At 38.5% G+C, this 23,070-nt stretch overlaps 2 protein-coding genes across 3 annotated transcripts; one reads left to right on the forward strand and one right to left on the reverse strand.

The window, feature by feature from the left end:
* The first annotated feature begins 11,148 nt into the window (after positions 1-11,148).
* LOC141671109 (protein argonaute 1-like) lies at positions 11,149-18,409 on the forward strand. The gene is made up of 22 exons (XM_074477230.1): positions 11,149-11,306; positions 11,934-12,718; positions 12,953-13,161; positions 13,253-13,402; positions 13,523-13,656; positions 13,785-13,894; positions 14,418-14,524; positions 14,623-14,761; positions 14,836-14,952; positions 15,248-15,355; positions 15,431-15,502; positions 15,761-15,883; positions 15,974-16,127; positions 16,257-16,516; positions 16,656-16,804; positions 16,915-16,977; positions 17,075-17,138; positions 17,257-17,392; positions 17,486-17,559; positions 17,659-17,753; positions 17,858-17,889; positions 18,002-18,409. Exons 2-22 carry the CDS (start codon positions 11,942-11,944, stop codon positions 18,199-18,201), a joined length of 3,273 nt encoding a protein of 1,090 aa, XP_074333331.1. The 5' UTR covers positions 11,149-11,306; positions 11,934-11,941; the 3' UTR covers positions 18,202-18,409.
* Positions 18,410-19,106: 697 nt separating this feature from the next.
* On the reverse strand, positions 19,107-22,494 carry LOC141671110 (protein REVEILLE 1-like). Of its 2 annotated transcripts, none has more exons than XM_074477231.1 (5): positions 22,322-22,494; positions 21,235-21,348; positions 21,015-21,126; positions 20,811-20,872; positions 19,107-20,690 (listed from the first exon to the last, which is right to left on the reverse strand). In XM_074477231.1, the coding sequence occupies exons 1-5, from the start codon at positions 22,340-22,342 to the stop codon at positions 19,671-19,673; spliced, it is 1,329 nt and encodes a 442-aa protein (XP_074333332.1). In that variant the 5' UTR covers positions 22,343-22,494; the 3' UTR covers positions 19,107-19,670. The 2 variants fall into 2 exon arrangements, with proteins under 2 accessions (XP_074333332.1, XP_074333333.1); XM_074477232.1 differs by having other exon boundaries at positions 21,235-21,328; positions 22,322-22,487.
* Positions 22,495-23,070: the final 576 nt, after the last annotated feature.

Raw genomic sequence — 23,070 nt, forward strand, 5'->3', positions numbered from 1 at the left:
TGATCCGTAGCAGTTTGTGCTTCTTGAACTTCATCAAGTTCAATTTTGCTCCCACTGTTTCCTTCAAGGATAAACTCCTTTTCCAAGAAGGTAGCATGTCTGGACACAAACACCCGATGATTGGTGTAAAAATAATACCCTAAAGTCTCTTTAGGATATCCCACAAAACTACATTTTACAGATCGAGATTCCAGCTTATCTGGGTCAACTTTCTTGACATAAGCTGGACATCACCAAATCTTAACGTGTTTAAGACTCGGTTTCCTTTCTTTCCATATCTCATATGGAGTTTGAGGAACAGATTTGGAAGGTACTTTATTCAGTAAATATGTTGAGGTTTTCGATGCGTAACCCCATAGGAATACTGGAAGATTTGCATAGCTCATCATGGACCGAACCATGTCTAACAGAGTTCGATTTCTCCTTTCAAATACCCCATTCAACTGTGGAGTATATGGAGGAGTCCACTGGGAGACTATACCATTTTCTTTGAGATAATCTAGAAACTCTCCATTCAAGTATTCACCACCTCGATCTGATCGAAGAGTTATAATACTGTGTTTGGTTTGTTTCTCCACTTCATGTTTATATTCCTTGAACTTTTCAAAGGCTTTAGACTTGTGTTTCATCAAGTACACATATCCGAATCTAGATCTATCAGCTATGAAAGTAATGAAGTACGAAAATCCTCCCATGGCTTGCGTAGACATTGGTCCACATACATCTGTGTGTACCAATCCTAGCAAATCTGCAGCCCTCTCTCCATGTCCACTAAATGGAGATTTGGTCATTTTACCCAATAGACAAGACTCGCGCGTAGGATATGATTCAAAATCAAAGGGGTCTAGTAACCCTTCCTTATGCAATGTCCGAAGTCTATTTTCACTAATATGACCTAGCCTACAGTGCCATAAATAGGTCAGATTTTCATCATCTCATTTTCTTTTATTAGTTTGTTCAATCTGAAGTAAATCATGCTTTACGTCACATACATACAAACCATTATTTAAAATTCCACATCCATAAAAAACATCATCTCTAAGGATAGAACATTCATTATTCTTAATAATAAATGAAAAACCATCCAAACCCAACATAGGGATAGAAACAATATTCCTCACAATAGAGGGAATGTAATAACAATTATTCAAAATATTAGTCTTGCCCGTAGGCATATGTAAACTAAATGATCCTACAGCTATGGCCGCAACCCTTGCTCCATTGCCCATACGTAGAATCACCTCATCTTTTTCAAGATTCCTACTTCCCTTTAGTCCTCGCAACGAATTGCAAATATGAGAACCACAGGCGGTATCTAATACCCAAGTAGAAATTTGATTTAATGACATATTCACTTCTATCATGAACATACCTGAATCAGAAGCGATAGTCTCACTACCCTTCTTCTTCTTCAATTCTGCAAGGTAAACCTTGCAGTTCCTCTTCCAGTGCCCCACCTTGTTACAGTGAAAGCAAACAACTTTGCTCTTGGGGTCTTCAGCTTTTGGTGGAACCGGCATTTTCTCACCTACTTTCTTCTTCTTGGAAGGGTTCCTCTTCCTTTTCTTAGGATTGGAACCTTCACCAATTAGAAGAACAGAACTCTTCTTAGGGGGGAAATTCGATTCCGCAGTCTTCAACATATTGTGGAGTTCAGGCAGGATGACATCCAACTTATTCATGTGAAAGTTCACAACAAACTGCGAGAACGAACTCGGAAGCGATTGCAAGACCAAGTCTTGGCTCAGCTCCCCATCCATGGCAAAACCAAGTTGTCCAAGACATTCAATCAAATTGATCATCTTAAGTACATGGTCATTCACAGATGATTCCTCAGACATCCTACAACCGAACAGCTCCTTCGATATCTCATATCGAGTTGTCCTCTCTGCCACATCATACAACTCTTGTAGATGCATGAGGATAGTGTGAGCATCCATATGCTCATGTTGCTTCTGTAGCTCAATGTTCATGGAAGCTAGCATGATGCATTGAGCAACATTTGCATCATCTATCCACCTACGATACACAACATGTTCATCATTATGTTCATCACTAGCAGGTTCAGTAGGCTTAGGTGAGTCAATCACGTATTCCAGCTTCTCAATCCTGAGAACAATTCTCAAGTTTCGAAGCCAGTCAGCATAATTAGGACCAGTCAATTTGTGAGCATCCAGTATGCTCCTGAGTGATAGTGCAGAAGGCATAATGTATATTGTAAATCTGTAAATAATAAACACATAACAACACTTAGCAAATATTCAATTTCATTTTAAAACACTATATGAATCGAGTCTTTATTCATAAGTGGCTCCCACTAGTTTATCTAATTTATTCAACCCCCTACGTGAAAAAATTAAGCATTCATAATGCTAGTGGGAATAGGGATCCTACATTCCATTACACAACCCCGGCTGTAGCACGAACCGCCATGTAATGTTCAATAGGCAGACAACTCTTGTCAATTACATCTAATGTTATTCCCTAATCAAACTTTAGCCTCTTGAATAATTGAGTCACGGCTGTGGCACGACAAACTCAATATTCTAAGTCAAGTCTAACCCAACATTCCGTACAATTGAATCAGTCCCCAAAGGCCCACAGCTGTGGCACGTAACGACCTTTAGATTCTTATTCAATGTACACATCTCTATGTAATAGACAAGTATTTCTTATTTCGAAATCAAAGCCCTCGGCTGTAGCACGAAACGACAATGATTCAAAAATAAGAACTACTTTTCTATCATGTTGGAAGGCTATGACCGACACAAGCCCGTTGTGTCATTGGCCAATTTCTACTTTATATTATTTAATTTTAGAGGGATTATATTACGTTACAATCATAATCATATTATAAAGAGATTATTCCTTTTAAATTAAATATTTCAAATCAATAATCAGATGATTCCCAGATCGGGTGGAGCATTGTCAAGAGGCGTCACTTAATAACATTTTCTTACAGATAGAAATCTGTTGTTGACAGAATCATCCTTTCTCTCATATCGAAAATTCATATTCAATTACGTGTTTCATAAACACAAGAATCTCATATTGGTATTCATAATATTATTATTAAGGTTATGAAACAATTTCACTATACTAGGTTGTCTAACAAACGCCTTATGTTCATTTAAGTTCACCTAAATCTATCATCGCATGATAAACTAAGCATATATCACATATATAAACATGAATAAACATCAAGGTAGGCATGTTATATCATCTAGCACATTAGTCTAAGCATTATACATCTCTATGTATCACATGAAGCATTTAAAATCAATTCAAACGATCAAAAACAGCTTTAAAACACTTCTATTAGCTATAAACAGTTCAAAACAATTTCATAAAATATCATATAATATACCATTAGAAGCGTCTCGAAAAGACGAATCCAACGGCACCAAAATCGCCCAATTCTGAGCTGCCACGCGCCCGCACGCGCCTAAACAAGTTCCCTCAAGCGCGGCCACGCGCACACGCCTCTGACAGCGCGTGTCTGACAACCAACCACGCGCTTCACGCGCCCTAACACCTATGATGACGTCATCAGCGCGTGTCTACCACGCGCCGCGCGTGGCACGCCAGCGCGTGAGCCCCACACGCGCGTGGTCGACGCGCGGTCCTCCCTCCTTTTTCAGTCAGTCGCCGTTTTTTCTCTCCTCGATTGTTGTGCCGTCGTACTGTGCTCTGTCTTCTTTCTCCGTGCATTCAACACAGCACGCAGACAATACAAACATATATGTATACTATATATACATATATTTATACTTATTAAATTACGAATTTAATTATAAAAACTTCAAAAAATTCATAATAAAAAATCTATACATCATAAAATTATAAAAAAAATATCCAGACGATCTACAACACTTGTAGAACCCAGATCAACATTCAAAATTATTCTGAAAAACGATTTCTCATCAGACAAAATTAATCCATGATATAACTTGTAAAAATCATAATTAATTCATACAAGCACATAAAATTCTGAAATTTTTACCACAGATCTATATGCATACAACCTATGTTCTGATACCATTATTGGATTTTAATCGCAGCGGAGGCATGGTAAAACACTTTTACACATATAAAATTCAAATAAAAGCATATAAATCGTGATTAAAATGTAGGGATCGATTACTAACCTTTAATATGCGATCCAAGAGCAACGATCGGAGATCCTTAGCAGCTGCTCCTCAAACGTGAGGCACTACACCGGTATCCACGAAGAAAACGACGTTAAGGTGGAGGTGGAGAGAATTAGGTTTTCTAAAACTTTTGGGTTTTTGGGTTAGAATAAAAATAGAGTTTATAATAGTATATTTATAGGCAAAATTTTCAGATGAAATTTTCCCATAAATATTATTATTATTATCCCATTTATTATTCTCATTAATAATTAAAACACCTTTTAATTATTAATTCTTTTTCTAAACACTTTAGAAATAATTCTCTCTCTTGATTTAATTTCCAAAAATTAAATCCTTTAATTAATAATATTAAGAACTTTTCTTAATTAATTTATAATCAATTAAATCTCATTTAATCAATTATTAAATTTGCCAATTAATTATTTATTTCATAAATTAATAATTATTAGCCATTATTAATTAATTCCTCCACCATTAAATCATTCTCTTTTTATGGTGTGACCCTGTAGGTTCAATATTAAGCCGGTAGTAGAAATAAATAATAATATAACTATTTTATCATTATTTACATAAATTCTCTAATTTATTAAATATGATTAATTAATTAATCATATTTATTCTACATCGTGAGGGATACTTCTCAGCATATCGCGACTATCCGGATAATACGAATTCACTGCTTAGAATACCAAGAACCTATTCAGTGAATAGTTACCGTACAATAAACTCCTTCTACCCTACAATGTCCCGATTAAATACAAGGCATGGATCTCGTGTCAAGCCTATCTAATTTAATCACTTGCTTACCATTTACTATGTGTAGTTCTATGCAAATTAGAAACTCCTTTCTAATTTCATTCACTCTGGCCAGAGATTCCTGAACTAGCATAAGTGGATCAGCCTTGAACATTCGCTTCCTTCACTGGAAGGGGTAGATCCTTTATTGATCATACACTATCTTCGTGTACAAATTCCTATACCCAGTAGAGCCCTAATAATTATCCCCGGAGACTAAGAACTAAACCAAAGCATAGTTCAGTGTACAGAAGATGACTATGATGACCTCAAGTCTAAGGATACTTGTACAACTATCACTATGTGAACAACTGCTGACACGTGAGTGAACTCCATCAGTTGTTCAGCTGGGCGAGTCATGTTCAGTGAACTTATTATATAATAAGCACCTACATACTAGCTATAGTGTCACCACACAAATGTCTATGAGAACAGACATCCTTCATTATGAAGCAAGCATAGTATGTACCGATCTCTGCGGATTATTAATTACCAGTTAGTAATCCTACGACCAGGAACTATTTAAGTTTAGAGTTATCATCTTTTAGGTCTCACTATTATGATCTCATCATAATCCATAAAAAGCTTTACTCTAAATTATGGTATATCTTATTTAAACACTTAAATAGATAGAGCCCGCAATAAAAACAAAACAAGTCTTTTATTAATATCAATGAAATCAAAACAGATTACATAAAGAGTTATTCCTAAATCCTAATACATGATTGGACTTAGACATATTCCTTTCACTTTGCAATCATGTCGTCAACATAGGATTCCAGGTTCCTTCCAATCTGGTCTTTGAAGATTTTATTCATTGCTCATTGATATGTTGTTCCCGCATTAGTCAATCCGAAGGGCAGCATCACATAGACATAGACCGCCCTGTGGGTGATGAAGGCTGTCTTTAGGATATCATTGGGATTCATCTTAATCTGGTTGTACCCCGAGTAGGCGTCCATGAAACTTAGCATTACGTGCCCAGAAGTTGCGTCGATCAATTGATCAATATTTGGCAAGGGGTAGGGGTCTTTGGGGCATGCACTGTTCAAGTCTATGTAATCGATACACATTCTCCATTTTCCGTTTGCTTTTTTCACCATCATTACATTTGCCAGCCATTCCGGGTACTTGACTTCGCATATTATTCCAGCTTTGAGTAGTTTCTCAATTTCTTCATCGATTGCTTTCTGCCTTTCTGGGGCAAATTTTCTTCTCTTTTGCTTGACTGGCTTCCTCTCTGGGTTGACGTCCAAGCTATGCATCGATATGGATTCATCCAACCCGGGCATGTCTCTTGGGGTCCAAGCGAATATATCAGAGTACCCTTGGAGTAGTGATACCAGGTCTTTTCTGAAATTGGCCTCGAGCCCGGACCCTATCTTTATCCTCTTAGAAGGATCGCTTGTGCTGATCAGAATAGTTTCCGTTTCTACAACGGCCTCTATCTTGGATTGATCCATATTTGATACCAATTGCTGGATCCGGGCCTCTGTATTCTTCTTCATATAGATTTGACCCTGGGTTGTCATCTCTTTTTGGTTGCTTTCCCCTACTTCAATTGTTTCAGGGTTGGTTGCTTGCACAGTAGGGTTGGTTTGGCCAAGGCCTAGGCTCAATTCAATCTCTTCTGTGACTTGGTTGCTTTTTTGCTCTTCTGAGCTTGGTTTGGTTGCTTTTGGATCTGAGAGGGACTCTATGATATGAACCTCTTTTTTCGCATCATCCCTTGAGTGGGGGCGAGGTTTCTTAATACTTTGTTATTTCCGGAGTACCACAGCCTTTCTCTTGTTGTCTTGATGAGTTTCAGCCATTACCAGAGCCTGGCTATAGCATCTTTCAGCTACCTCATAGTCTCCCTTGATTTCTCCTACCCCGGTTGGAGTTGGGATTTTGATTTTCAAGTGTGATATGGAGGTGATTGCTTGGATCCTGGTCAGGGCTGAGCGCCCGATTATGCCGTTGTAGGATGAGGGAATATTGATTACGTAGAACTTTATCACATGGGTAACTTGGTTTGGGGCCGATCCAAATATGACTGGCAAGTATAAGGTTCCCTGGATCGGGACCAAGTTGTTTCCGAACCCATACAGAGGGTCCTCTTGGCATTCATTGGAGCGTACGCTCCCAAGCTTCATCCTATCCACAGTATGCTTGAAGAGTATGTTTACTGAAGATCCATTATCAATCAGCATCCTTCTTACTTCGTTGTCAAAGATATCAAGTGTTACAACCAAGGCTTCGTTATGATTCGGGTTGACTCCTTCATAATCCTTGCTGCTGAATGAGATCATCATCTCCGGGTAGGATTGGACGGAGAACACCTCATCTCCTGAGCCCGGGCTCCTAGGGGGAGAGTGTGACCCTCCTAGGACCACATTTACTACATTCTTACCCTTCATTTGCCTTTCTTCTCTCTGATTTGTCTCCCTTGAGATGTATTGATTCAGGTTGCCTTTCTTGATTTGATCTTCAATGAAGTATTTTAAAGAGAGACAATTTTCAGTCTTGTGCCCATGGGTTTCATGATAGTCGCACTGCCTGTTGTAAGGCCTGCTCTCTGGGGGAGTCTGCATTGGCTTTGGAGGATAATAGAATGGTTTTCCCTTGATCTCTTTCAGTATTTCTTCCCGGGTCCTGTTTAGTGGTGTCCACTCTGGCTCTTGCCTAGGCTCCCTCGCCTGCCTAGGTGGACCGGGATCGCTTTTGGATTCTGTCTTCGGACCCAATCTTTGAAATATTGGAGTGTTTTGTACAATATTTGTCTGCTGGGTTTGGTTGCTTTGTTTGAACTTTTTCTCCTGACGGTAACCCCCTTTCGGTCGGTCATCAGAAGATTTGTTCATGTTTCCTCCATTCCGAGTCATTCTCATCGCCTGGAGAACGTTTGTTTCTTTTATGAACCGGGCTGCCATAGAATAAGCAGCGGTCAGGCTTTGCGGCTCTTTGTTTATCAACTCCACAATATACCTCTCATTGTGTTCTGGATCCAGGTTCCTTCGAAATATGCTTAGAGCCTCCCTTTCATCGAGATTCGAAACCTTGTTGATGGCTTCCTGGAATCTCCGCATATAAGTTGAGAGTGCTTCGTTATCATACTGGCGGATTGTCTCCAGGTGGCACATATTCATTTCATGTGTTTTATTGGCTCTGAATCTTCTAAGGAAGGCTCCTCTGAATTCTTTCCAGGAGTGAATGCTTCTTGATGGGATCCTGCTGAACCATCTTTGAGCCCCCCTTTTAGTGTCGAGGCGAAGAATCTGGATTTGGTTAAGTCATTGTAATAGTATATCTGAGCTATCTGTTCGAAGTAGTTGAGGTGCTCTTCCGGATCCCCCAGTCCATCGAAAGAGTCGATGTTGTAGTGTTTGAGATTTTTCTAGTCGAGGGATGGCTTCTAGGGAGTGGCTGAAGGGCATGAGGGTCTCCCCAACTTCCAACCCGGAATCTTTCTCCATTTTCCTCTGGAGCTCATAAATCATGTCTTTAAGATCTTTCTGGCCCTCCTCTTCGTCGTCAGAAATGAGCTCGGGGGGTAGGGTCCCTCCGAGTTCTTTTGCCTCTTGTTTTAGCTAGGAGCCTCTCCTCCTCCAGCTGCATTCTTTTCTGAATTTTTTGCTCCAGTTTTGCCTCTTCTTCCTTTCTTATCTGTTCCCTGATTTCTTCTAACTTTTTCTTTCTGGTTGCTTCTGTCTCCTTCTTACTAGGCTCTTTTTGATTCTTTTTTTCCTTAGTTCCGATTCGGTCGAAGACAGATCTCTTGGATTGCTGGGAATCTCCGGACTCTTCTTGCTCATCATCTTGTTCAAATTCTATTTGAGTCCGGGCTTGTTCGTCTCTGTAGAGCTTGATTGCTTCAGCAAGTTCATGGCTTGTTAAGTTAGTCATATGCTCCTCTGCAACTGGAACATTGGTGTACTTGTACTGATTGAGCTCTATGACATTTCTGGCGTCCCTGACCGGGGTATGCTGCGTCAGTGGTTGCTACTGGAGGGTCTCTCGGTCTCCCCCAGGTTCATGAGCCTAAGAGTGGTCCTGATCCTGGACCTGGGTACTGGCGGAGGGCCTACCGGCCGTACTTTTTCCTGCTCTTACCATTACCACAATTGTACAAACAACTGACCAAGATTTGAGGCTACAAATGTGGATCTGAGGTTGTTTTTTTGAAGATTACATAAAAAATTCCAGAATAACAGCAAACAAACTTTATGGGTTTTGCTAACAATAATACTTAACAAGAACAGCAGGCTCTTGAACACAAAAGAAAATATGCAAGGTAAAACAGTTCTGGGTTTTAAAATTATCAAGACTATTAAACCCCAGGCTTCAAGACTATCAAGATTATCAAACCCTAAATAACCAAAATTTAACAAACAAGAGCGGGCTCACACAAACGTGGCCTAAAGCAATGAGCTCACACAAACGTGGCTAAAATGAACATTCATATTCAAGAAGGGTTATGGTTGCTTGTGTTCTTACAGGCTTAAAAGTGGACTCTTTTAAGAGTTTGCTGATGAAGATGAATCCAGGGGAACCGAGACCCAAGGATGGAGCCCCCTCCTTCTAGCGCCAAATGATAACTCCGGTGAGCGGGCGGCTCCGTCCGACGCCGTTCCTGGACCTTCTGGGTAAAAGCGAGGTGTAGCTGCTGGTTGGGCGCCTGCAAAACAACACCGGAAGGCGGGTTTGGCTCACACGGCGCCTCCGGTGTAAGAATAAGAACAGGGTTTTGGAGAAGATGAAGATGTATGTATGTGAATAGAGAGGCTGTTGTGTGTGTGTGTATGGATATGAGAGAGTGAGTATGAAAGAGTGTGAATATTTTTCTACCCCTAAACCCTTTAGCCTTGGGGGTATATATAGCCTCAAGGTAGGGTTTAGGGGTAGTTACCTCTAAATCTGGGTCGTTGGATCTTGGGAGTGGAGGACGCCTGACTTGGGTGGATTGCTTACACGTGTTCAGGGGAGGACCACCTCCAGAGTGTCCTAACGGCCCTCTGACACGCGTCGTGCTTGTCTAGTGTGTTGGTTGTTGATAGCTATCATAGTCACGTGCCCACGTACCCTTCCTTGACGGGTTGTGGGATGTGCATGCGTTTGCTGGGTCCCCCTCATGGTGGTCCTAGCCCTGATCCGGATCCGGGTATGCAGGTGGATCCGGATCCGGGTAATAGGATAGACCCGGGTCTGAGCTCCTACGCTTGATTGGCCTGGGAGAGGGGTCTTAGTAGGCTAGTTGAGCCTGTATTCCTTTAGTTCAGGTCGACGCCTATCCGAGTCTCTTATACCCTATCACAATTTATATATTAAATATTAATCGACCCTTTGCCTGTTTTTCTTACTTTACTTTATAACTACTACTTTTACTAATCATATAAGAATTTTTGGAGGTTTTTTTAACCTTTTTTAAGTTTTTATTTACAAAATATGATTTTTCAAATTTTTTTAAAAAATATGATTTTACAAACCGATGTAATCTTAAATGCAACAAAAAAATTCACTCATTTTTCAGAAAATTTAAAAGAAGTTGCAGACTTGATTTTGGTAGCGATTTTGATTGTAAGTCATATTTTTCAAAAGTTTCAAAAAATTGTAAAATTATATATAATTTTATAAAATATAGTATTTTTAGTTGTATCATAAAATATCTAGAAATTTTTGAATAACTTTTTAATTTTTTTTTAATTTTCTATTTTGAATGCAAAATAGTTTGATAATGTATAATATATGTTAAAAAAAATAACTGCACCTCTCTCTCCTCTTTTTTTACACTACTATCCCCGAGAATAACATGTAAAAGAGAAATTTCCAAAATATAATAAAACATTTTCGAATAAACCAAGAAAAATTTGGAATTGTAATTATTACTTTTCTATGTAAATCTAAATAAAAACATGAGTTGCAATTTCAAACTGTCCATAAATATTTTAAAAAAAAACACCACCTTGCTTGCCACCTTCCTATCACTGGCTCTGCCACGTGGCACTTCCACGTCACCCACCAACATCCGGGCCCCCCACACCCACAATATTCTTGACACGTCTACGTCACCTCCGAGTCAACTCGGTCCCAAACTCGAGCGTCACAAACAATATGTAGGGGGCAAAACCGTCAACTCACCCCCAAACTGTAGCCGCACCCGCACTAACAATAGATAAGGGCAAAATCGTCATTTCCTTATATACAGTTTCCTCACAATACATAAACAACAAAAAGCTCTTCAAATAATTTCATATCACAGAGCAAACAACCAGTCTCATATATACACACAAGATACATACAGATATACAAAGAGGCGGTTTGATCGGTGAAAGGTGGTTTTCGATCAATTAGCGGTTTCACAGAGGCGGTTTTGAGGTAATTGTAAGCGGTATTGTGTTTATTTTACTGTTTTTAAGATTTTTTTTGGTTAATTTGGTGCTTTTTTGCGTATTTTGTGTTTATAATTGTTGAATCTAGCTTGTTTTAGGTTAATCATACTTGTTTTGTTTGGATCTGTGGTTGTTTTGTTGATTTTGGTTAATTTTTGTGTTATGTATGTTTATGTGTGTTTTTTGGCGTTTTAGTGTGTGTTTTTTCGCGTTTTAGTGTGTGTTTTTAACGTTTATGTGGGATTTTATGGGATTATGTTGATTAAATGAAGTGATTGGTGTCTATAGTGAGAGATGTTTGTTTATTGTTCGTGTGTGTGTGTGCGTGTGTTGCGGTGAAGTGTTTCTGTATGTGTTTGTTGTTATGATCAGGGAGAGAGAGAGAGAGAGTCACGCGCCTGCGCGTGTGTTTGTGTTGCTGTTAAGTGCTTATGTATATGCTTGACAGTAGATGAGAGTGAGAGAGAGAGAGAGATGCACGCGTTTTTGTGTGTGTGTGTGTTTGTGTTGCTGTTAAGTGCTTATGTATATGCTTGATATATGATGAGAGAGAGAGATGCACGCTTTTTTATCTAATTATTACATGCTGCTGGTTTGTATAATCTGGATATAGTTGTAAGCATGGTGAGAAAGAGGAGAACTGCACTTCCCGGTGGAGGTGAGAGCTCGGAGCCTCGGGATTCTAGTGCAGGACGGGGGGCACCCCAGCAGCCCCCACAGCAGCAGCAACAGCAAGGACAGGGTGCAACTCAACGCCCTTTTCAGCAGCAGCAGCAGCAGCAGCAGCAGCCGTTACAGCAGCAAGGAAGGGGTGCACCTCAACGGCCTCCACAGCAGCTGCAGCAGCAAGGAGGTAGAGGCCAGGCCCCACAGAGATTGGGAGGATATGATGGTGGACGCGGTGGCCCGCGGGGTGGAATGGCTCCTCAGCAGTATTCTGGTGGACCTCCTGAGTTTTATCAACAAACTCGTGGACCACTGCCCCAGAGCCATGGTGGTGGTGTAGCCAGTAGTGTGCGTGAAGGATTTGTACCATCTGTTGGTGGACCTTCTAGGCCTTCAATTCCCGAGTTGCACCAAGCTACCCTGGCTCCACATCAAGTAGGGGTAATGAGTCAGCCCATGTCTCATGCCATACCAGCAGAAGTCACTCACTCTGTAGCCAGTCCTTCAGTCAAAGCAGCTGAGTCGTCGTCTTTGCAATTGACACAGCAGTTTCAGCAAGTCTCTCTGAAGCCGGAATCCTCTTCCTCTGAAGCTGTTCAGCAAATTCCTGTCTCAAGCAAATCTCTTAAATTTCCACTTCGTCCAGGAAGAGGAAGCACCGGTGCCCGTGTTTTTGTTAAGGCTAACCATTTCTTTGCCGAACTGCCTGATAAGGATTTACACCAATATGATGTAAGTTCTCATGACTGCTATTGCAATTTGAAATCCGTCGATTAGATTAGGAGCATGTTATAGTCGATTAAGCACGCTTGTTTATCATTATTATAGATTTAATAATGCAAGTCAAATCCATTGATTAAAGTCATATCTACAAACACTGGCTCTTTTTTGTTCTATTTGTTCTCTAGGATGTAAATATGTTGTACTATGATCCTTTAATTTAATAGGTTTGTTCATGCTGCCTAGGTTTCAATCTCTCCAGAAGTTAGTTCTCGTGGTGTGAATCGTGCTGTGATGGAACAGCTAGTGAAATTGTACAAAGAAACTCATCTTGGGAAGCGCCTTCCGGCTTATGATGGCAGAAAGAGTTTATATACAGCAGGGCCTCTTCCTTTTATCTCCAAAGAGTTTAAAATTGTTCTCACTGATGAAGACGATGGCTCCGGTAGTGCAAGGTATATATTGGATATACTATATATAATTTATCTTTTTGAATATGCAAGTAGGTATTGTTGTGGCTATTTGATTTATCTTCCTTAAATGCAGGAGGGAGAGGGAATTCAAAGTTGTTATAAAATTAGCTTCAAGAGCAGATCTTCACCACCTAGAAATGTTTTTAACTGGAAGGCAAGCTGATGCACCACAAGAAGCTCTGCAGGTTTTAGATATTGTTTTAAGGGAACTGCCTACTGCTAGGTAAATGTTATATGTACTTAACATTGCTACTTTCTGTTTTTATGGAAAACTAGACATGTTTAAGTAGGTACATGAAATATAAGCAATTGGGGTTGATTTGACATGTCCGTTATGCCATAGGTTTTCTCCTGTGGGACGCTCATTCTATTCGCCTGATCTTGGACGAAGGCAGCCATTGGGTGAGGGTCTAGAAAGTTGGAGAGGTTTTTACCAGAGCATACGGCCAACGCAAATGGGATTATCGTTAAACATCGGTCTGTAGATTGTTTGTGGTTATACTGATGTTATAGGATTGGTGGCATGATTAGTTGTATATAGTTTTAAGATTCTTTTTGCATCACGTCTTTCTGTGTTATTGACACAGCTATCTTTAATAATGCAGATATGTCTTCCACAGCCTTTATTGAGCCTCTTCCCGTTATTGACTTTGTCTCGCAACTCTTGAACCGGGATGTTTTGGGCAGACCATTGTCAGATGCTGACCGCGTGAAGGTTTGAAATTTTGAATTCGATTATTATTAACTACTTAGATTTAGTTTTGGTGCGCATCAAGATAATATGTAGATTTCTTTTGGATTTAGTAATTTTAGCTACGTGCAATCCATTTTTAATACATCTTTCATGTTGAATGATGCTATGATGTATTTTTTAATTTGGTAATAAATGCTTAGTGCTGTATAAGACTATAACTTTTCTTGTTAGAACCCCGGGGTCATGATGTCTACTAGGTTTAAAATTTCCATTCCACTTGTGTTGAAACCGTAATTTAATTGATAATGGAAGTAGAAAATATTTACTTCTGTTTTTAATTCTAGTTATGTTATTTAATTGATAATTGAAGTAGAAAACTGATGTTGTACATTTTCTTTTAAAATTGCGCCTGCAATTGATATCTCATTCTCTTCAAGTATCTCATTTATCAAGCAATGTAGCTTACTCTATCAGATATTCAGTCTGTTTGGCATTTAGGTTTGTAATAGTATCAGTATTAAACCTTGCTTAAATTGCGTGGCAGATCAAAAAGGCATTGAGGGGTGTAAAAGTTGAGGTTTTACACCGTGGAACAATGCGCAGAAAGTATCGCATTTGTGGTTTAACATCACAGGCAACAAGGGAGCTTACGTATGAATCAATGACCATACTTCAATTGTAGTAATATTTTCTGGTGTTGTGTCTTTTCTGACATGGTACACTTTGTGTGTGTGTATATATATATTCAGTTTCCCAGTTGATGAAAGAGGTACCATGAAGTCTGTCGTTGAGTATTTTCAGGAGACATATGATTTTACACTGAAACAGAATCAATGGCCTTGCTTGCAAGTTGGTAATCAACAAAGACCTAATTATCTGCCCATGGAGGTTTGTGCTTCGATCTTTGCTCTTTGCTTTCAGTGTTTCCAGGATGGAGATTTATTTGTTTAAAATCCTTTTAGGTTTGCAAGATTGTAGAGGGACAAAGATACTCGAAAAGGTTAAATGAGCGTCAAATTACTGCATTGCTGAAAGTTACTTGTCAGCGCCCTAGCGATAGGGAGTTGGACATTCTCCGGGTTTGTTTTTTCGACAGCAGTTCTTTTGCTCTTTGTTTATAAGTTTTTGTTTCTTATCTGGTGATGTCTTGTTATTGCTTGTTGGTTGTATTATTTGAGGTGTGTATTTTATGTGGGCAAAAAATATGCATTCAAGTGGGTACAATTTTAAACATCAGAATTTTTTTAATGTGACTGGATTTTAACCTGGTTTACTGTATGAGAGCGGTTGGGTTCTCTTCTCTCTCTCTCTCTCTACATGTTTTACCTTAGAATAAGATCAACATAATAATTTCCTTTCTGTCTCTATTCTCAGACTGTTCAGCATAATGCATATGCTAATGATCCTTATGCAAAGGAGTTCGGAATTAAAATTAGTGACAAGCTAGCCACTGTAGAAGCTAGAGTTCTCTCTCCTCCCTGGGTAATGCTAAATTGTAGTTCCTGACACATATCCCCGCTGGTTGCTTTGGTAATTGACTCCTGTTCTTCTGTGCAGCTAAAATACCATGATGCTGGGCGTGAGAAGGAATGTCTTCCCCAAGTTGGCCAGTGGAATATGATGAATAAGGCGAGTTTGTTGCAATTAAACTTCGCACTCTATTGAGATACATATTTTTCTTCTCGACGAATGTTGTTATGATTTGTTTCTGACAGTCAGAAGCTGTTTGGTTAAATTCTGATTGCAATTTTCTTTGAAATAATTTTTTGAGTTGGACTTCGCATCTGTATACATGAGTCATCAATAGAATCATTATATATTATCCCCGCCAAACACATTCCCATGTCCATTTAGCATATTGTTTTGATCCGTTGATTTCTTTTTCAGAAAATGGTGAACGGGGGAATTGTTAATAATTGGATCTGCTTGAACTTTGCACGTAATGTTCAAGATAGTGTGGCTAGTGGGTTTTGCTCTGAACTTGCACAAATGTGTACAATTTCAGGAATGGTACTTACTACAAGTCCACTTTTTTCTTTAATAATGTCTACATATCCTCTGCTCTGTAAACTAAATATAAACATTGTGTTCCATGTGTAGCGGTTTAATCCTGATCCTGTGCTCCCCCCCACCAGTTCACGTCCTGATCAGGTTGAGAGAGTGTTAAAAACACGATATCAGGATGTTATGAAACTCAAGAGGGAGCTTGACTTATTGATTGTCATTCTACCAGATAATAACGGCTCTCTTTATGGTATGGAATCTGTTGATCATTGATGATTATAATAGTTGCTTTTGGCGGATATTTTATATAATTGTTTTCTGTGCACACTCTCCATTTGTTGATATTTGTTTCATTGAGCTTACTTTTAATGATTTGAAGGTGATTTGAAGAGAATTTGTGAGACAGAACTTGGAATAGTTTCTCAGTGTTGCTTGACAAAACATGTCTTTAAGATGAGCAAGCAGTATATGGCAAATGTGGCCCTAAAGATCAATGTCAAGGTTGGAGGAAGAAATACTGTTCTTCGTGATGCAGTTTCAAGGAGGATTCCACTTGTGAGCGACCGGCCTACTATTATTTTTGGTGCTGATGTCACACATCCTCATCCTGGAGAAGATTCTAGTCCGTCAATAGCAGCAGTATGATATAAATTGAATTACTGTTGACTTTATTTGTGTTGGGATGTGTTTATATACTGTTGCCTATTAGACCAGTTCAATTATTCTTTGTCTATTGTTGTTGCTTTCGTTTAATACCAGGTTTGTTGCTTGAATATAGGTTGTTGCATCTCAGGATTGGCCTGAGATCACGAAGTATGCCGGATTGGTTTGTGCCCAAACCCATAGACAAGAGCTCATCCAGGATCTGTACAAGAGCTGGCCTGATCCAAACAAGGGAGGGACTGAAGTACACGGTGGCATGATAAGGTAAGATCTTTGTACTTATCTTTATATAATTGAATAACAAAGTATCAAAACCGGGGGTGTGTATTTCTGTGATTTTGTTAAAAGTTATCAATTGTTTTTGTGTTCTCTAGGGAGCTCCTCATGTCCTTCCGCAGATCAACTGGGAAAAAACCTGAGCGCATTATCTTTTACAGGTTATTAATTTTTTTCAGCTCCACTATCTCGGGACATTATTTTGGTGTTTGTCTATTTAATTTACTTTTCTGTGTCCCAACTATGCTCAACATGCAGGGATGGCGTTAGCGAGGGACAATTCTATCAAGTACTTCTTTATGAGCTTGATGCAATTCGCAAGGTGTTTTTTTCGGATGTTCACACATTATATTTTCTGTATTTTTAATTGCTTGTGAAATATAAGTTTGAACCTAATGTACTTGTTGCTGCATCTTTCATGTGTATAACTCCAATAAAAGGCATGCGCTTCATTGGAGCCCACTTATCAGCCTCCTGTAACATTTGTTGTGGTTCAGAAACGCCATCACACTAGGTTGTTTGCCAACAACCACCGTGACCGTAATCAAGTTGATAAGAGTGGAAATATTTTGCCTGGTACCCCTTTTGTTCATTTGTTTCATCTTTAGATTTTGTTTATACATTTGAGGATATTAATTAAGTTTTATATTCTCTTGTACTAAATCACAGGGACTGTTGTTGATTCCAAAATATGTCATCCCACTGAATTCGACTTCTATCTCTGCAGCCATGCGGGCATTCAAGTAAATCAAAATTTTTAAGTGTTTTAGGATCAAGTTCATTATAATAGCAGATTGAAGGAATTTGTCTGATTAATTTGTTTTGCTCCTGTGTATTAACAGGGAACCAGCCGGCCAGCACATTATCATGTTCTATGGGATGAGAACCAGTTTTCTGCAGATTGCTTGCAATCCCTCACTAATAATTTATGTTACACGTAAGTTGATTTTTGTCACCTTGGTTTAAATTGTTTAAATTATTGGCATGCTATTTATTGCATCTTGCTGGACCAAATTTATCTCCTTTTTCTGTTTTTGGCAGATATGCCAGGTGTACGCGATCAGTTTCAATTGGTGAGCTTCTTCCTCTAGTTCACTAGTTCCTTCATTATTTTCAAAAGTTTTATGTTAATTACCTACTTTCTGGTCAAGTTTTTTTACATGAATTACTTCTTTCCTATGACAGTACCTCCGGCATATTATGCTCACCTGGCAGCCTTCCGAGCTCGTTTCTATATGGAACCTGAGACTTCTGATGGTGAGTCAATGGCGAGTGGTGCTGCTGCAGGTCGTGGTGTTGGAAGGAACACTAGGGCAGCTAATGCGGCTGTTAGGCCCTTGCCTGCTCTGAAAGAGAATGTGAAAAGGGTGATGTTTTACTGCTAGAAGAAATGATGGAAACTAGTTTTTCTTTTGTGTGGAACATCTCATTTGCTTTTGGCTACTTTGTTTTTGCTTTATCTTTTGCAACATTGAATTCTGCTTTTGGCTACTTTGTTTTTTATTATCTTGTAATATCGTGAAGTACTGAGTTTTTCTGTTTGCAAGTATTGTCGTGGTCATGATTGGTATAATTCCTAAGTATCATTATATCTGTGGTTGCTTGACTTTATAGTTTAAACGCTTATGACTCCTTTATTTTGAACTTCACACAATCTATTCTTTCTACTATCTATGCAAAACAAGATAAATGGAATAAGGTAAACCCGAGTTCAATATTGTTATAACTTGCACAGGACAAATCTTTAATACAACACAACAGTCGATCTGTGAAGTTGTACCTTCTAAAAAGTGGTAAAATAAGATTGGAGTCTTCCCTGTAAATCTCCTATATCTTGTTTACAGCCAACAATAAACAAGATATAAGAGAAATTTTGAATGCACTTGTGTTTTGATATGATGAATGTAGATGACGAAATACTTTTTGATAATTTATGTATGAGAAAAAATATGCAGGATTAGCCTCTGGCCTGCAATTTGAAGCACGGGTTTAATTAAACCAAAACTAGAGTTATCTATTACAAATATGGACTAAATGACATTATAAGATCTTACAAAGGCGGCCTTATGGGGCAATTTGCTGCTTCTTTAAGGAGCGGAGTTGGGTTTTATAGATGTCCACCGGCGTTTCTCACCCACACGTTTTCACCGGAACCCTTAAATTGTGGCAGAGGGAGAGAATAAGATACAGCTAGAGCATTGCTATTTCTAATTTATAGCTTTGTGTAATGACAAGTTTTGAATTTTACATAAATTATGAGATATATGCAGACAATAAGCCACAGAAATGGTTTCCGTTTCAAATGAAGAGAATTACATTCAAGGTGTTACAGATTTTGGAAATCAGAATTATTCGGTTGAGATAACGATTTGTGGTCTATTGGGCATCGGTTAAACCAGACAAATATTTTTGACCGACTTTTGAGCGAGGTGATTTTGAAAAATCAGCCGATTTCCATAACAAAGATTCAAGACTCTAAGCAGTAGACGGCTGTAATTGAGGTATCAATTTGCGATTAATCGAAAATCGGTTAAATCGAATAAATATTTTTACCGATTTTTGAGCGATTTATCGGCGACTTTGAAAAATCGACCAATTTTTATCACAGAGATTCAAAGACTCTAATCAGCAGACGGCTGTAATCAGGACCCTTCTTCGGGTAATTAGGCCTCTGGCCATCAGCACATCTTAACAATAGTGACTGAAAAGTGAAATTCTAGTATCTTTTTGTTTCATTTGTGTTTTCGTTGTTCTCTGATCTTCAGCTTGCCCGACTTTCTGATGTAACATGATCTGTAATAGACTGCGACAGACATTCAACTCGAAGAAGCGTTAAATGCTGTACAAGGGAGAGCTAAGAACAAGCACGGATTTTTTTCGCCTCACTTTCTTCAAAAACATTTACTAGTGACATTGAGTCTATTTCTTCTGCACATCTTTTGTATGGGACAAATCCCCTGGTGTTCCTCCTCGGCTGAACGTTAGTTCGATATTGAGACCCATGAGCACCAGGATGCATTTGTATACCGTATACTTCATTAACTGATCCGCTGCTTGAACATAAGGAGCCTAAACCTCCATTTTCTTCATCTACTAACCTCGGTTCCAAAGACAAATTTACAGCAGCTCGAAGTGGTGATCTTTGGCATGACGACCACCAAGACGGAGTTCTTGAAACTGCATTTGCATAGCTCCTGTCTTCATTTAATCTCCCTTCGGTTTCAAATAGGTTTTCAGAAGTCTGTGTACTACTGCAAAGCATCTCATAGGAAACCTGAGATTCCAAATTTCCTGGTTGAGTTTCAAGTAGCTTGTTGGTTTGATCAACAAACTTTTCTTCACGGGATCTATTTGAGAAGAAGTCGTTACACTCTTCTGTTAATGTAAATGGCTTTCTCGAATCTGTTATCAGAACCATCTTTCCGAATAGCTTGATGCTTGAAGAAGCTGATAAATTGTCTGGCATACAGCCAGGAATCTTTTCGATGGATGATGGTATCATTTCTCCTGTTGCACGTGAATTGGATGTCATGCACTCGTGGTCTTTTTCCACTGTAGAAGTAGTGGTGGAAGGTGGGTTGGAAGTGCATGATAGTGGTGACGGGCAATGGCTATTCAGTTCTGGGACTGCAGGACTAAGCGGCTCTGAACCAATTGTAGGCAGGATCGAAGTTGGAGACAGGTTCTCCAAGTCATTAAGAGATGCATCCGTCGACAAAGATCTCTCTACCTGATCCAGAACAACTGCTCGGTTCAAAAGCAAATCAGCCACTTTACGAGGATATGGATGAAGTGGTTTCTTCTTAGGTCGAGGGGGAGGAATTTCAATTGAAATGTGGGAACCAGCACTCACAGAATTGGGATCTCTTGCAACCTGATGAGTAAATAGGGAAAGAGTTACGTAACAGCATTATAAACAACTTACTGTCATTTGAAGATAATTCGTAACCAAGGTAAACATGCAAAGATAGAAATTGATCACACCAGAAATTACCTTAGAGAAAAACTTCTGAGCATGGCTTCGAATCTGAACTGCTGTCTTTGTGCCTATATGTTCTGTGTAGGTAAATAAAATTAGGAGTTAAAAATTAAATTAAAAATATTACGGTACTAGAGTCTATACTAAAACAAAAAATTAAAAGATTACATAAACCAGACAAGAGTGTGATAATTTCTCTTAACGTCATACGAAGCTCACCTTCTACATGTCGCCAAGCACGACCATACAACTTCAAAGCTTCAAGAAATTTCTGATGCTCTTCCTCTGTCCATCTTTCTCTCTGCTTTGTTATTGTATAAGGTTTCCTGACCTGTTCTAGAAGGCAAGGTAAAACATGGAGGAGCGGAATAATATTAACAATTTGAACTTAATTAACACCTAAAAATACTACTAGAATGCAGCCATAAAGAGATGAGACCTTTGGCATATAATCATTGTCAATGGTACTGAGATTCTTTGGTTTGGGGTCTATTGTCTCGGACTGCATTCTGGCCCCAGTAGGAATCACATGTCTGCATATATCCGAGGTATTCTGGCATATAAATATGCATATAAATATGAAATTAATAAACGTCGAAGAAGAAAAATAATCTGAAGTATTACTTCTCATCAGAGCACCGTAGGGTCAGATACAAATAAAGGAGTTGAGAAAAGGGTGAATCTCACAAGTCATAAGATTCGATTAAAAAGTAAAAATATCATAATCTAAGAACATCACAATTTACACAAACACAAGTACTCTTCATCATATGCAAGTATAAATATACAATTATATATTTAGTAACAACGTATTTCTGTAAAATTATTGGCTTTCGTAAAACTTTAAGGTGTTGAAAGGAGACCCTAATTGGAGCATATTGTAAACTTATGGCATAAGGAAGTGCTTTAAAAGTAATCAAGTTTCATTTTATAAAAATACTTTTCACCAAAAGCTATTATCTCTTCTAAAGATCAGTGATATGCATCACTAAACCTTGGTCCAATTTTTCAATTGCTCATACATTTAGGCCTCTAGGGACAATCCTGTTTACACAATGCTACCCTCTTAAGACAATAGTTTCGAGAACCAGTCATCTAGCTTTTAATTAAGTACGTATTTCCAACCAATTCGCCAAGCACGACCTTCTAAAAATACCATTAGAAAAACCCTAAGACCTTGTCTCCAAGGAATCACATTCGACCAATACGCTAAGCACGACCTTCTAAAAATACCACTAATAAAACACTAATACCTTATCTTCAAGGAATCACATCCAACCAATACGCTAAGCAAGACCTTTTAAAAAATATAAATAGTAAAACACTAAAACCCCAGTCTCCCAAGAAATCACATCCAACCAATGCGCTAAGCACCACCTTCTAAAATAAATCAATAGTAAAAGAGACATTGTCTCCAAAAATCACATATTATGGTATAGTGCATTATCATTTCAAAATGCATGTTTACAATCAATGCAAACCAACATCATGCTTAATGAATACACATAACATAATCACAAACTCACCTTCATTTCTTGAACAACCATTGCCAGCTCCCTACACAACTCCTAGCTAGCCTCAAAAAAGAAAGATTCAAAAGTAGAAATGTCAAAGATACCAATCAAAATGCAAATGATTGTAATAGTACTAGTACTAGTAAGAAAGAAGTGAAACAAACATTCATATCGAGTCATTAAATACAATATTTTCTTGAAAAACTAAAAGAAGCCTATAGAATTTTCAAGAAGTGAAGTGGGGTAGGAGCATTTGTGGCCAAAAAAGAATAGACAAGATTGTTTGGTACACATGGCCTCATGGGCCTCTCTCTAGATTTATAAATATGTGTGTGTAGTGTACATATTTGATATCTTAACTTGTGGTTGTCAGAAATACTAGGGATAAGAACAAAGTACCAATAAACTGAAAAATGGGCCACTAAAATATATCTTCACTGTTACATATCTTATATAGGACAGATGTATACCACTAATTTGCACTTGGGATATTATAGATATTGGGATACTTCAATTTAAGGGGGTATGGGTGACCCATTTTTGTTAACTTTTATGTTAAGAATTGTCCAGATCATTGATTAATAACATCATAAAACCAAAAAAAACAAAAATAAGTTACAAGACAACCCAAATCTAATTATTTATGTTATTTTTAAATCTTTGTAAGTCCTTTTAAATGAAAAGAAAAAGTTCTTTCAAATTAAAGGTGTATGATAATTCAAAAAACAATATTGATAAGAGTAAGTCCAATGTTATATGCA

This window comes from Apium graveolens, chromosome 7, assembly GCF_009905375.1.
Source record: "Apium graveolens cultivar Ventura chromosome 7, ASM990537v1, whole genome shotgun sequence".
Taxonomy (NCBI): Eukaryota; Viridiplantae; Streptophyta; class Magnoliopsida; order Apiales; family Apiaceae; genus Apium; species Apium graveolens.